Here is a 14504-nt window from a genome sequence, read left to right as displayed (position 1 = left end):
GCCGGTGTGGATACACGCGCGCAAACTGAGACATGCGTCTGAGGCAACATACACACCACGCATCCTTTCACATCTGACCTGTGCATATATGTGACAGCTTAGGTGCACGATGCAACCATAACTCCAGAAAGTCTTACTGGAATTGTCAAAAAAAAAAAAAAAGAAGAAAGAAAAGTCAGGAAATGAATTACCATCCTCTGCAAAGTTGCATAATGCGAGCCCATATGCAAAGGGGCAGACCGGCTGCATTTTGCCAAGCAACAGTACAAGAGGAGGTGACATGATGGCTTACACCGGGATTACAACGTGGGCATCAGGACAAATCGAGATTTTCAGACTTTATGCATTCTCTGACTGCATGCCAGACACTGTAGTGAAATCATTATTGCTTGGCACTTAGTTGTGTGTAAATATCACAAACACTGTGCTGTTTGGAGTTGAAGTTGGATTTTGACTGATAGCCGAGGTTCAAGGAGGGTTTGTCTCTGCGAACTGACCCCAGATCAAAGATCACAGAGGTCAAGGCTTGCGTTAGCCATTTCATTTCTTCACTGACAGCTAAAATCAATCGGTGACAGTGACATTCAATAGCTGTCTATATTTAGTGCAATCTGGGACGGGAATTTCTATGACTTTTCTGAGGCCCAGTAAAACAGCACTCGCAAAGAAACAGAAGTCATCCTTTTGGTCAGGCATAACCTTTTCTGAAAACTCCTTAGTGTTCAAACAAAAGCTAAAACATTGTGCTATCTGTTTCCACACCATAAATCCCTCATCATTTACCAGGTGATTGTTTTTGAATGAGTGGCACTAATCCTGCTCTCTGAGTGGTTTTAGCTAAAGGTCACTGACTGTTTGATGATACCTCGAAGAAACATTAACATAAATCATCAAATCCAGCTTCCTGTGGGTTGTGGGTAGAAAATGTAGCTTTTATGTTTGTAAATTGTTGAAATACACTCAGAGAAAGAATGCCTTTCAGTTACAGTGAAAACATATTCATGTGTATCCAGGGTAGCTGCACAACAGGAATGCTAATGCAGCACGGGTGAAATACACTTTGAAGAAGTGAACCTGGTTGCACAGGATTGCTGTTCAAAAGGTTTTCACACATTTTGAAATAGAAGCGAGCTGTTGGAGTGCTTGTCATTATCTAGCGACTGAGAGTTAGAGCCTGTCAATGCTCCAAAGGACCGAAGAGTTCATCCTGGTTGTTGGTCTTTTCTGCTTCTTTCCAGTTTAATTTGTAAAAGGGCTCCAAGTCATCACCCAGTGTGTATAGACACATATCTTTTGTACTTGTGCGGCATATTTTTTTTGTGGATCAATTTTCAAAGCCATTGTTGTGGGGACATTTAAGCTTGTCCTCACAACTTTAAATTTGAGGGTTAAGACTTGGTTTTAGGGTTCAGATTAGCGTTAGTTTTGGGTTTAGGTTAGAGTAAGGGTTGGAGCACTTTGTTTTGATGGTTCAGGTTAGAATAAAGGGATAGGGAATGCGTTATATCAATGAATGTCCTCACATCTCTAGAAAGACAATAATGGTTGTGTGTGTGTGTGTGTGTGTGTGTGTGTGTGTGTGTGTGTGTGTGTGTGTGTGTGTGTGTGTGTGTGTGTGTGTGTGTGTGTGTGTGTGTGTGTGTCGTCCTAATTTTAAACCGAGGGATAACTGGGCAGTATGTCCACACACAGCACTGTTTACTGTATATGTGACCTCTTGCATTACAGTACCAGGGTTGACTTCACGACTCAGGTCTACTCTAAAACTACAAATCTAATGTTTTTAATTTACTGTCTGTGCAATGGTCATGCCTACAGTGCTAAATCTGTACTGTTATAATAGTTTGCGCCAGGTGGACAGTCAGACATGGATCATCCTCAGGTGAGCCAAATACAGTAGAAACCTTTCATCCACAGATAATAGGCTTTCCTACTTTTGGCAAGCCTTTCTTGGCATGAAAGTCCTGCAGCTCTGACAGAGATTATTAAAAGAATCAAGATGATAATAGGTCCATTGCAGAAGACAAAGTAACAGGACAACTTTCTGTTGCATTTAGCAGTTAGTAGCTGCACTGTAAAAAAAAAGTGTAGAGATGTTTTTTGACTAGCCAGGATTTTACTAAGCTCCTTTAAGTCGTATTTCCATCTCTTCATCGTAAAAAAGGGTGGAGTGCTGAAGAAATGTCCACGTTTGCTTCACTGGCGTGTCTCCATAGAGCCCGAAGAGAGGAAAACGCCCCTGTGGAAACTGATGCACGTTGATGGGTATCCAGAAGGTGGCATAGTTGACACTGCAGTGGATGAATGCATTCTGCATGCATAATGGGGCTGCCTGCATCAGCAATTATAGAGGTGGTGCTGGTGAAAAACTGTTCCTCCCCTTCAGCCAAAGAGAGGTGCAGATGGATGAGGAACTGTTTGGTCCCTGTTTGATGCTGCTGTGTGTGTGTGTGTGTGTGTGTGTGTGTGTGTGTGTGTGTGTGTGTGTGTGTGTGTGTGTGTGTGTGTGTGTGTGTGTGTGTGTGTGTGTGTGTGTGTGTGTGTGTGTGTGTGTGTGTGTGTTACCTCTGAGATCATATTCTCTTTAGTTCACACCCTGAAGTTTCTACAAACACTGGATTGGCCCCTTGTTATTGTCTCAGTAGAAATTATTTAATCCCCAGAAAAAAATAAGAAACTTTATGAACACATTATATTGCATTGTGGAGGACTAATAGTTCGACTTGAGTTGAGAAGAGTATTGATAAATAATTCCATAAATTCGATGTATATCCTGATCACTTTATAGCCGACTAAGAAAGTGATATTCCAAGAACCAAAATAAACCAGACATAATTTTGTCTCTGTTCCTTTACAGATTTGTATTGATTTTTCAGATTGCAAATGTTTTTACCCAGCAGTTGGGAATCTTGTTTATTTTGCAACATTTTTTTAATGATAGATGTGTGAGTTCATTCGTCATTCGACGAGAAGTGTTAATATTTCATATGTTTAGGTGGCAGATGATATGAGAGCATATGTGTTCAGTGTTCAGTCAGTAACGTGCCGTCCTGTGCGCTCTGTAATTGGATTCCAGGGGATTCACTGAAGATATTAATATAAAGCTTGTGCTAGAGATCACGGTAAGTCTGACCTTCCACCTTAGATGGCACCTCTGCAGCCCTGTCATGCAGTCTTAATACATTGCATGACCTGTTAGAAACAGGCTGGCTTTACTGCATGGTGATCAGGTCAACTGTTTTGATTGGATCTCATAAGATAATTAATACTTATCATTCTTAATACTATTGATAATATTCTCCAAAGAAATGTATTATTCAAGGAGCTTTTTATATATTTTTTGGAAAGCCTTAGATAATGCGTTTAATGCATCTTTTATTTAATTTTAATTATTAATTCTGGTGCTTGGTGCTTCCTTCCAGTCACGAAAGACAAAAATTAGAGCAGCTCTATTTTTGACAGTTTTAAGGCTCATGTTTTCCACGTTTAAAAATGTTTTTTGTTTTCGTCAAATACATATTTTTCTTTAAGGGAACCAAAGCAGGGTAATTACTGCACCGAAAAGAGCAATTGATCTCCACCCACTTCCCCCTTGTAAAGAAACAAAGTCTTTGTTCAGGTGTGTGTGTCATACAGCAAAGTGATAAAGGGTTGTTCACAGAAAAATTCTGTGTTGTCCAGTTTATCGTGATTTTTAGGGTGTCATAAATTTACATCATACCGCACAGCTTAGAATAGAAGTTAAGAAGAAAGCTAGTGTACAGTGTGTGTGACCTTAAGATGTGCTATGTGCTCCTGGATTATTACTGTGTGTGTTTAAGGGGCTCTGTTTAGGGGATTTGGGGGTTATTGGTCACACAGAAGCAGAAGCAGCAGCAGCAGCCACCTGGTTGCTGCAATGAGGAGGCGGCTGACACAACAGAGGGGCTGAGAGAGGGAGGAGGAGGAGGAGGAGGAGAGGGATGGGAGGAAAACTGGCAGTCGGGAGGCAAACCCCACGCTGTAGCTGTGTTTTCCGGAGGAGCTCTTACAGCAGCTACACCTCTCTCTCTTTCTGTCTCTCTCTCTCTGGTGTCTTCAGCCTTCCCTAAAAAAAAAAAAAAAAAGGATCTAGCTCCTGTGTTACCGGTGATTGATACTCAGAGCCTTTTTTTTCTGGTGCTGATATACTTGGATTCCAATGGTCATGGTCAAAGAAAAAGGTATCCCAGCGGTCATGAGTGTGTGCGTTTGTCATGAGTGTGTTTTAAGGGGGTTTGTTTTGCTTGTCGTGCTGTGTGCTGTCTGCAGTCTGTGTAGATGTCCAGTATGTGTGTCCATTTGGGTTTGTACTGCTGTGTCTGACAGTTTGAATTAGACTGGACTGAATTCTTCATCTCTCATTTGATTATATTTAGAAGCGATCCGATGGACATTGGATATGGTTTGCCTGCATGTGGGTGTGTGTTGCTTGGAAGAGGCATGACTAATGACACGGTCAAAATGTGCATCTTCATCACATCAGCATATCAGGATAGCAGACTTCAGATGGAGCGGCAGACTTGAACATGCTACGCCCTTCTCAACAGCGGCTGCTGCTTGGGTTGGAGTTAATTTGGCAGTGTCAGGCTTTATGTAAATGTACGCTGAAACAAAGCATCTGGCTTGTTGTTGTTGAGCTTGACACCAAATGTAAAACCTGTCGGGGCCAACGAAGGATGATTCTTGGGCAAAGCGGTCTGTCTTTGTGTGGAGGCTGAATAAAAATGTAACATGTAGGGATGGGGAAGTGGAGCACTAGTGTAGGGAGCCACACTGCAGAGCTATGGACCTGCACTCTCTGTCTTTCTCTCTCCCTCAGTCTCTCTCTCTCTCTCTCTCTCTCTCTCTCTCTCTGTCTGCAGCCGTTGCCATGGCGACCATCTAAAAGGTACACTCCATTGTTGTCAGCTGTGGCCCCATTCATAGTGTCCTGTTAGGAAAAAAAAAAAAAGATGATTGTTTCAACCTATAACTGAGGTCGCCAGAGCTGTGTGGGCTTGAATTAGGTGGAGTCACGGGGGCATGTTAAAAGATATTAACATTCCCTGCAATTTTCCCGGGGCATGCGGTCCTGAGGTTCACCATTGTTTGTCAGTGTGACTCACAGCAAGCAAGATGTAGACACAAATTTCTACAATAAAGAAATCTCCCGTTTCGAATGGTTCAAAAGAGACGGCTGAGTAAAACTAAGGGCAGATATGTCCCTGAAAATAAACTGAGGGAGGTTTTAAAGGAGGAATAAGCCTATAACTTGAATTTATAAATATCCCTGAGACTTCATTGCTGTAATGGAAACGGCAAAGTATTACATCACCTTTCCGCTCAGTTCACTGGGTTGGAAATGAATGTAAAAGTCATTAATCACAGTGGTAAGTGATTATACGTTATCATTACACTCAAAGTCCCGCAACAGTGTCTCAAGTTGCTGGATGTACGACTCCTGTTTTCAGTGGATGCTTTATGGGTTAAATCTTCCAGCTTCCAGTTTGTCTTCTCTGTGTGGGCATGTGATATTTTAGTGTTTCGTCTGAAAATATTTCTATCACCCAAAAAACATGTTTTCAGATTTTTTTTTTTGACAGATATGAGTGTGTAGGTTTGTTTATGTATCTGACAGCACACCGCATGGCTCGAGGCGGTGTCCGCCTCTCGGAGCTGTTCCCTAGATGTGGATTTGACCGGCCATAAAAGAAAAAGGCCTTCGCCACCGAGTCCCTGTGCTGGCAGAGCACCCATAACCTCTGGCTGCCACATGTTCATCTCCCACAATCCCTCTGAAAGTTTTCCACAGACTTAGCCCTGCTACCTTCGCCTGGTGACTCTTGGGATTTATCTGTGGCAGGAGGCTTGCCTGGGTTTATCATCCACATTTAGAGGCCTCGAGTTTTTCATGCCTGTATACAGAAAGCTATGGGAATGTTTCAGCAACCTAAGATTTCTTCACGTATCCTCCAGGGATCTTACGATGCAACCTGCCTGAGGCCAGGTGGGCTCTGTACCATCAGGAGGCACAGCTGACCCAACACTGAATTACACTGTAAGCTCAGAATTATGAATCATAACCAAGGGATTGCAAAGTTAGCGTTTTGTCTGCTTGCAGGCAGCTGCCCTATTTTGAAGGCCAAGAATACCCTTGAAATAGTTTGTAATTTATCGGCCATGTGTACATTACGTCGTCTGATCTTGTTTTGCATGTGCCTCTGAGAATCTTGCACATTTGCTCGACTAGTTAATTAATTTGTTCTCTTCCTGGTACTCATGTTCTCTGCATTAAATTGCATAAGAAGCCCCGCTGACCTGCGCTCCAGATAGGCGTCCTCACATGTACATCTTCCGCCTTGTGAAGCACCAACTCCGACAACTCTCCGCTTTCCCAATCGAGACATTTCCTTCTGACATGAATGTCATGAGCCTGTGTAGCTGCGTCCTGTGATTTCGCAGAGTGCTGCAGACAACTGCAGTGGTGCCTCAGCTTTGAAGCTTGCCAGTGTCTACCCCCTGAAAGAGGAGCTAAACCCTCTCACAGACATCAATGCAACACACACTCTCATAGACACTCAGTGTTAGTACAGCTGGCACACATGACTAGAATATACAGATGAGATAAGTGGTTGGCCACGGAGAGAAAGTCACTGACGTAAAATATACACGGCTAAAACAACAGGAGTGGCATGAGAATCTCACGAAAGAAAGACAGACTGGAGCCACACATTGTGCCAGTCAACAAACATCCTCCCTGTCGATCGGTTTGATTATCACAGGAAATACAAGCCGGGAGTGTGGGGCCTTAATGGGCATTCAGAGGCAAAGAGCCAAGGCCTTCATCAGCTCCCCTTCTGCAAACACAATGGCTTTTGCAGTTCATGAAGCCACCATTGTCTCCTCTCAGATAAGTGGCTTTACTGAAAGTCTCTCTCTCTCTCTCTCTCTCTCTCTCTCTCTCTCTCTCTCTCTCTCTCTCTCTCTCTCTCTCTCTCTCTCTCTCTCTCTCTCTCTCTCTCACTCTCTCTCTCTGTTTATCAGGGTGTTATTATTATTATTATTATTATTATTGTGTACCTGCTCGACAACACACACTACGCACTGTGGTGTTCAACCATTGAGGGCAGATCATTATTCAGAGCTCAGGTCTCTGAGGATTAGTTATTGGGGGGAGGGGGGGGGGGGGCCTGGAAGAGGCCCATAGGGTTCCCCTTGCAATTTGTGCCCAGCGTTTGAAGTGCTTTGTCTGGGGTGGCTGGTGGTGGGGCAGAGGGGTGTGGAGGCGCTGAATACAGCCATACATATTCATGGAGGGGAGGGTTAAGAGCTTCTTGTTATGTCTGGGTGATAAAGAGCTCCACACGCCCTTCCCCCCCAAACACACACACCTCCAATCACATGCTGAGATTTCATGGGGGGCATATTTTGCGCCCTTTGATGTTAATCACGGGTCAGACCCCCTTGGAATATCCCAAACTGGTTAGAGTGGGTTGATGTGGAGCGGCATAAAGTGTGTTTGTGTGTGTATTTGTTGCCTATTAATTCATTATATTTATATTTAATATTTTTTACTGTCATTTTATTTCTTTCCTGTATCTATAAATGCTGCTGTAGCGAAAGAATTTGCCCTTGGGGATTAATAAAGTAACTATCTATCTATCTATCTATCTATCTATCTATCTATCTATCTATCTATCTATCTATCTATCTATCTATCTATCTATCTATCTATCTATCTATCTATCTATCTATCTATCTATCTATCTATCTATCTATCTATCTATCTATCTATCTATCTATCTATCTATCTATCTATCTATCTATCTATCTATCTATCTATCTATCTATCTATCTATCTATCTATCTATCTATCTATCTATCTATCTATCTATCTATCTATCTATCTATCTATCTATCTATCTATCTATCTATCTATCTATCTATCTATCTATCTATCTAACACATTTATGGCCAATAGTATTGGCATGGACGCCAAGAGTGGAGATGAGTGCCCCTCTCATCATGTGTCTGTTTACACACTCCAGCGCATGTATGATACTGTACACACACACACACACACACACACACACACACACACACACACACACACACACACACACACACACACACACACACACACACACACACACACACACACACACACACACACACACACACACACACACACACACACACACTTCTTTATGTCTGCTCTACTGAAAAGTCTTCCATCTGTGAATCTTACAGTAACAAAGGGAGAGATAGGCTGAATATTTTATTAGATCTATTCATCTCTCGTCTATTGTTTAATTGAATCCCCCCCCCTCTCCCGGTGCATCTCCAAACTTCTCCATACTATGGCTATGCTATGGAAGATGCATTCCTCGGGATCTGTGGCAGGAAATGAAGGCACCAAAGTCTGAAGCTTCCCCCAACAAATCCCACAATCTCGTCAATAGACCCACTCTATTGTTATTTACTAGCAGGGCCGTAGCACGTGTTCCAGAGCAGAGAAATCCGTCCTCAGGGGGATTCAAGATGGCCTTTCTTACTTCCCTCCTGAGTATCATCTGCAGCCTTTATTATTGCCGACGCAGCTCGGCTCTGCTTAAATGGGTGGGGGGTGGGTTGGATGTAGGGGTGGAGAGAGCAGCCCCCTTTTCTCTGGGCCCGGCTTTGGGATGCTCTGCTGGTTATTGTTCCCTCAGCTCCATCGTTATGTGCGTGTGTTCATTGTGTGTTTAGGCTCATATCAGTCACTTTATCCTCTGGTGATGAGGCAGGACAGATCACTCTGTCAGCACAGCCAACACATCCAGCCCAGAATGAGGAATGTGAGCTGTAGTCGGAAAAATTGTACCACTGTACATTTCACAGTAAGTCGCTCCGTGCTGAGGCTGCTTCGTGTACCTCGCACTTACTTATTTATGGCGTTATATAATATACATTCTAGCAAATCAAGCGCCATTTTGCTGCTATCACAAGAACCCCTAAAGATTCACTAATGGATTTATTTCAGATCGGTGTTATTGAACTATAAGTGCTTGAAGTCACGCATAGATATAGACATCATAAGTGTACAGGCCTGCTGAACATTTGAAAGAGACCTCACTAATGGATTTTATGTCCAAACAAATCCTGTAAACGGTCCAATCTGAATCCTTTCAGTAAATTCAACAGCCCTTCCTGTGTCGGTGTATTCAATTTTAATGAAACGCCATGTTGGGAGGACCCATCTCGGCTTGAATCTGCCTCACCCCTCCTGTGCAGCCGCAATCTCAGGCAAAAGGCAGCATTTTACATCGGAAGGGGTGGGGCTAAGGTGGAAAAACACAGTGGCCCATAGATTCCCATCCACACCGCAGCTTTGGACCTCCTCTGTGTATGGGAGTCAAACATCTGTCTTGGATTTTTGTCAACCTGTCATGACGTTAGCAATGTTGACTTTTCCATGCTGGGCTGTCCCTCACTGACGACACAATGCTCTGTCATGTTAAAAATAGTTAATACAAACAGACTCAGAGAAGTTGTTGGCCTCCCAACAAATATGCACTTTGAAGCTGCTCTGATTCATATTTTTGTTTCTATAGTGGTTAAATGACTGTGTGATGTGAAAGGTTCAACTTGTATTACAAACCCACAGATAGAATTGTCACCACTTCAACGAATCTGGCAACAAAAACAAGATGTTACTCCTTATGAAACCAGCACAGCTCCACACAGCAGACAGACTAGCTGGCGAAAATAATTCACAATTTAGCAGCTAAAGAGCTCCATGTTTTCCTCAGGAAATGTAGAGACCACCCCAAAACTGAAAGGAGATTAAATATTGTACCTTTAGTGGGCCAGTTTGGCAGCAACATGGGTCAAAATCCAATGATGGTAACATCAGTAACTTTTTATAATAGTGTTTTACTTTTTTGAGTAAGTAGCTGTGTCAGATATTATAATTTCATGTTCAGTAATTTGTCTACAGCTACTAATCCCAGTAATGCTTGACTGCTTGGACACATAGGTCTGTGGACATTTGTTGGCTGTCTTACTGGAAGTTGATTGATTTTACTTTGGCCTGTCTGTTCAGTGGACAGACCTCAGGACAGGTGAGTTTGCTATGGGGCCTGAGGTTGAGGGAGGCAGGAAGGCTCTAACAAAAGAGGACATAGTCAACTCGTAGAAACTCCAATATGGACCTATTACATTCTTGGAGAGCTCACTAATGTTAGCCACAGGTACAGTTACATTCAGAAATGATCTCAGCTTGTTTGGAGTGGAGTGTGTGTGAGTTTGTGCGTGTGTAGAGGATTTGCAATTGTTTAATGTCCCGATTCTGTTATTTCAACAATATCAAAGCTGTGTGGTTCACTCAAAAGAGTGAAACTATGTTGGATGTTCTTATTGTTAAAGGTTACTTGTTTATTCAGTCTTTATATCAGTAATAAATGACTGATGTTGTACTCTTCATATTATTTCTGAGAGACCTGGGAATGAAGCAAAACCTCCAACAGACAGGATAAAAAAATACGCGCAGTTAGACATTCAGACAGCCTGTAAACAAACCCTGAGGTCAGCATAACTTATTTTACAGAGAAACTGAAAGCAGACAGTAAAATTAAAGCCCAAACGTACAACATGTAAACCCCCATCAACATGTACACAACTTCCTGGTTCAGCTTTGACCCGCCGTATTTACTGGCTACTAGTTGTCTCTGCACTGTTTGACAGAGTTATGCACTGCTTGATAATAAACAGCCTGTATGAGCAGATGACCACTCACACTGCTTGTCCTCTCACTTATTTTTACAATGATGTCTATGTTTCCAGATCTCCATTATGAACACAATTAGTGTTATTTTTACGAACAGAAATTATACCCAAAACTTACAAAAATAAGACCTGAATTTGAATAAACTGGAATTGGCCATTAAGTCTCCCCACCATGTGCGAGGCTTAAAATGACTTGTTAGATTGGATATTTTTGCAGTACTGCAGTTACCCAGATGGCCTGTGTTTTTCCGTGGAGGTGCAATGTCACACAGAGCTGCTAAGACTCGGTTCACTGTCACAGTTTTCTGGTTCACCCAGAGATGACTCATTGTCCCGCTGAGTGTAATCACATCAGACACTGTCATCACCCACCTTTCCAAACCCCCCTCCTGCTATTCTTTTCTTTCACAGTTTTATTTCCCATCCCACAACTCTTCTCAGTACCTTTCCATTCCAAGTACACCTATACCAAGTTATTGTAAATTGTGTCTCTAAGTATCAGTATTGGACATATTATCCCCTAAAGGGTGAATCGGAGGCTATTGAAGTGTCTCCTTAAAAAAAGTTTAATCTGATTTTACTGTAATCAAACCATCTTTTGATGTCAGAGTCACTGCTACTGTAGAGGTGGGATGTAAGCTCGGCCAAGTCGTCAATAACCCAGAGTAATGTCTCTCTTTGGTAGACCATCGATTGTTCGTGATACTATTTCTGTGCCTTTGGTGGTGTCTTATTTTAGCCTTGCAGACTAATTATTCATTGCAGAGCAGAAAGAGCAAAGATCCTTTCATGTGTATTTTCAGTGTGTGTGTGTGTGTGTGTGTGTGTGTGTGTGTGTGTGTGTGTGTGTGTGTGTGTGTGTGTGTGTGTGTGTGTGTGTGTGTGTGTGTGTGTGTGTGTGTGTGTGTGTGTGTGTGTGTGCATGTTTTTGTGTGTACATCTTTGTTTGAAAGAGAGAAAGAAAGGAGAGAGGAAATGAGAGGATGAGAGAAAGAAGCCGCCCCGCTCGTTAAAGCTCCTGAATCTGAAATAATCTGCTGGTTTCAGACCGTTGATAAGCTGTGTGCAGTGCGGCACTGCAGCAGTATTTATGTCCCGTACAGTATAGTGAGGGATTAATGTCGGTCTATGTCAGGGAAGCCCAAACTTTTTACTGAGGGGGGGGGCTACAGGCTGCTATAGCATGGATCTAAAGATAATATTGGTGCTGTTTGTGGAGATAAAGCAAGCTGATAACAGCCTCTCTCTCTTAGATGATTATGATGACTGTCACACACCTCACGCAAAGAAAGTGATGTCTAAATCTGTGCCCACATTAAGATCTATGCATGTCAGTGAAACCATAATAAAAGGGAAGTTTTGCTGTCAGAAATTATATCATGTGTTGTCATGTTAGCAACACCGGCTTGGCCTTGGGTATAGTAATGTTAGACTGCAGGTTCACGCCACTGATTCATACTTTTCATACAGAGAGATCATCATGAACAAAAGTTTTATTTATATCTTTGTAATTTGTCCAAACGAAAAGACATTCCCGTGTTGCTGTACTTTGATTTGTTTTGATTTTACCAAGCTTTCACATGGAACTAAGATTGACATAGTAAGCATTACACCTGCTGAACATCAGCATGTTGACACTGTGAGCATGTAGCATGCCAACCTTTAGCTCAAAGCACCACTGGACCTAAACAGAGCCTCGTGGACCTCCTGCCGTGACTATACACTCTCGTTCAACGTTTCCACCGCTTTACACTCTGACTTTCTTCTTATTACTGATACCTGCACACTTCCAGTGTAGCTAGAAGTAGGCAGATTCATGTTTTTGCCCTAAGAAGCTGATATTTGCTGCCAAGTTTTGTTTCATTCATTCACAGCGTCTACACAGTGAGATATTTCATCAAACATCTTCTCTTCTGTTTTATTTTTACTTGAGCTGAGTGTGAATGTTCAGCACTTCACATTCACAAGAAGGAATTGACCTCTACACTAGCTTCATAAATACATGTCACATATTTATACAGTATTTTGTTAGCACGTGACAAATTATTATATTATAATATAATAATATTAATTATAATTAATAATAATAGTAATTATACAAATTACGTGACAAAGTTAATGCCAGTCTTCGTTTGAAGCTTAAAGTCACCTTGAAAACATGACAAAAAGAGTCCAATGATTACTGTGGACATAAGCCAGGCAGAGGCAGTAACAGGCCCACAACTCTAAATTATGTTTTCCTTTGAGGATGGAGGAACACTAAACTCCACAGAGGAGCAGATTTTATCAATACACTTTTACTGTGCCATTTACCAAGCCCTGCTCTGCTCAGCATTTTGACTGTCCATCCTCCATTGATCAAGACGGACTATATTTAGGCTGCTGCACTCCAGGGACCCTGTCTGGCTGTGAACCCCTTGTTGTGCTGTCCTGCTCGATGTTGTGTTTTTTGTTTTTTGTTTCACCCTGACAGGCTCAGAGCAGTTGATCTTCATCTCCGCTGTTTGTGAGATGCTGGACATTCAGGTCCTTGTTGCCGAGCGTGTGTCCTCAGATGAACAGACTCAAAGCAATGTTTCAAAACCTGCACTGACGACCACATCCAGGGAGCACGCTGACTCATCAACATTACAGTAATGTTAATGTCTCGTTTCTTGCAGTGGCTCATGCGCAGGACACACAACACCACTCCACAGAGAAGCCCCTGATTCAGTGCTACAAGTGTGGGGAGCCATGCAAGGGCGAAGTGCTGCGGGTGCAGAACAAGCACTTTCACCTCAAGTGCTTCACCTGTAAAGGTACAGTAAGATAAACTGGTGATTGGACATTTTATGTGATTAAATATTTAGCACTGTATCGCTTCCACTAGTATTCACTGCTTTTGGTTGGGCTCATTTTTTATTCCATATCAGACAACCCTAATATTTCATGCAAGACAACCAGTCTTTGGGAAATAAGTACTGTGTTTAAAAATGAACCCTCAGACAGCACAGACCAGTATTTTTTTCCTGATAAGGAGAAAAAAATGTCGGAGTTGTGCGAAAATTGACAGCTTAAGTGTGAACTTTTCAAATGAATTGCTAATTTGATACTGTCACAATAGTAGGACACTTGCTATCCCTCGTTCAGCGCGTGTTGCAAAATAAACAACAGTCAAGTTTTGTAAAATGGGATTTGTCTGCATGCTGTGGTCAACCGTGGGGGATCACGGGGATAGAGGAGTCTGATGTGTCAGATGGCACTTTGAGGTCAAATCTGAACAAATTGTTCTTTTTTTCCGTGACTGTCCCAAAATGCATCCCAATATTAGAAAGTTAAGTAGGAGTCAATCAGCTCCCTAAAGGCCACAATGTCCTCTCCATCCTCTTCTAACAAGATGGTGCCATGACTCAGCTTCACTACTTCAATTGAAGACTTCTGTGACGAGCAAGCGACGGTGTAAATACTTCTGCGTTTAGCCTCATTACTGACGGGTATCTGGCATTCTGTCATGATTACAGAAGTAGATGGCCACGGCCGACAAAGCGGTCTCACTCCAGGCTGGACCTGCTCTGCTGAAGCTCTTGTAGGTATCTGTGACTGGAGCACTGTTTCAGAGTTAGCTTCGTTCGCCAAGGGCCCAGAATATCACAAGCAAACACAGAGATTAGTACCTAATTCTGTCCTTTACAAGTGGATATACAGTACATGTCTTCAGAGAGTCGGTGGTGATAAAAGTGTGTATTTTTGAGCGTGTG

The 14504-nt window shown here is 42.4% G+C and overlaps 1 protein-coding gene across 9 annotated transcripts in view; it reads left to right on the top strand.

Annotated features, from left to right (window-relative positions):
- ablim1a (actin binding LIM protein 1a) overlaps positions 1-14504 on the top strand; it is a 41017-nt gene that overhangs the window by 6686 nt on the left and 19827 nt on the right. For 8 of the 9 annotated variants that reach the window (XR_011310573.1, XR_011310574.1, XM_069690037.1 and 5 more), the window contains exon 2: positions 13428-13565. Coding sequence is in view for 7 of the 9 variants with exons in the window: in XM_069690037.1 (XP_069546138.1) it covers positions 13428-13565 (138 nt within the window). In the remaining 2 variants the exon portion in view is untranslated. Of the gene's footprint in view, positions 1-4011; positions 4203-13427; positions 13566-14504 lie in introns of those variants that run through there. The other variant, XM_069690032.1, reaches the window with a different exon arrangement.

Source organism: Brachyistius frenatus, unplaced genomic scaffold (genome assembly GCF_029030835.1).
Source record: "Brachyistius frenatus isolate BFR_SWC_R1_liver_20210118 unplaced genomic scaffold, ASM2903083v1 Contig_8, whole genome shotgun sequence".
Taxonomy (NCBI): Eukaryota; Metazoa; Chordata; class Actinopteri; family Embiotocidae; genus Brachyistius; species Brachyistius frenatus.
Note: the sequence above shows the minus strand (reverse complement) of the source record. Positions and strands in the feature narration are given on the sequence as shown.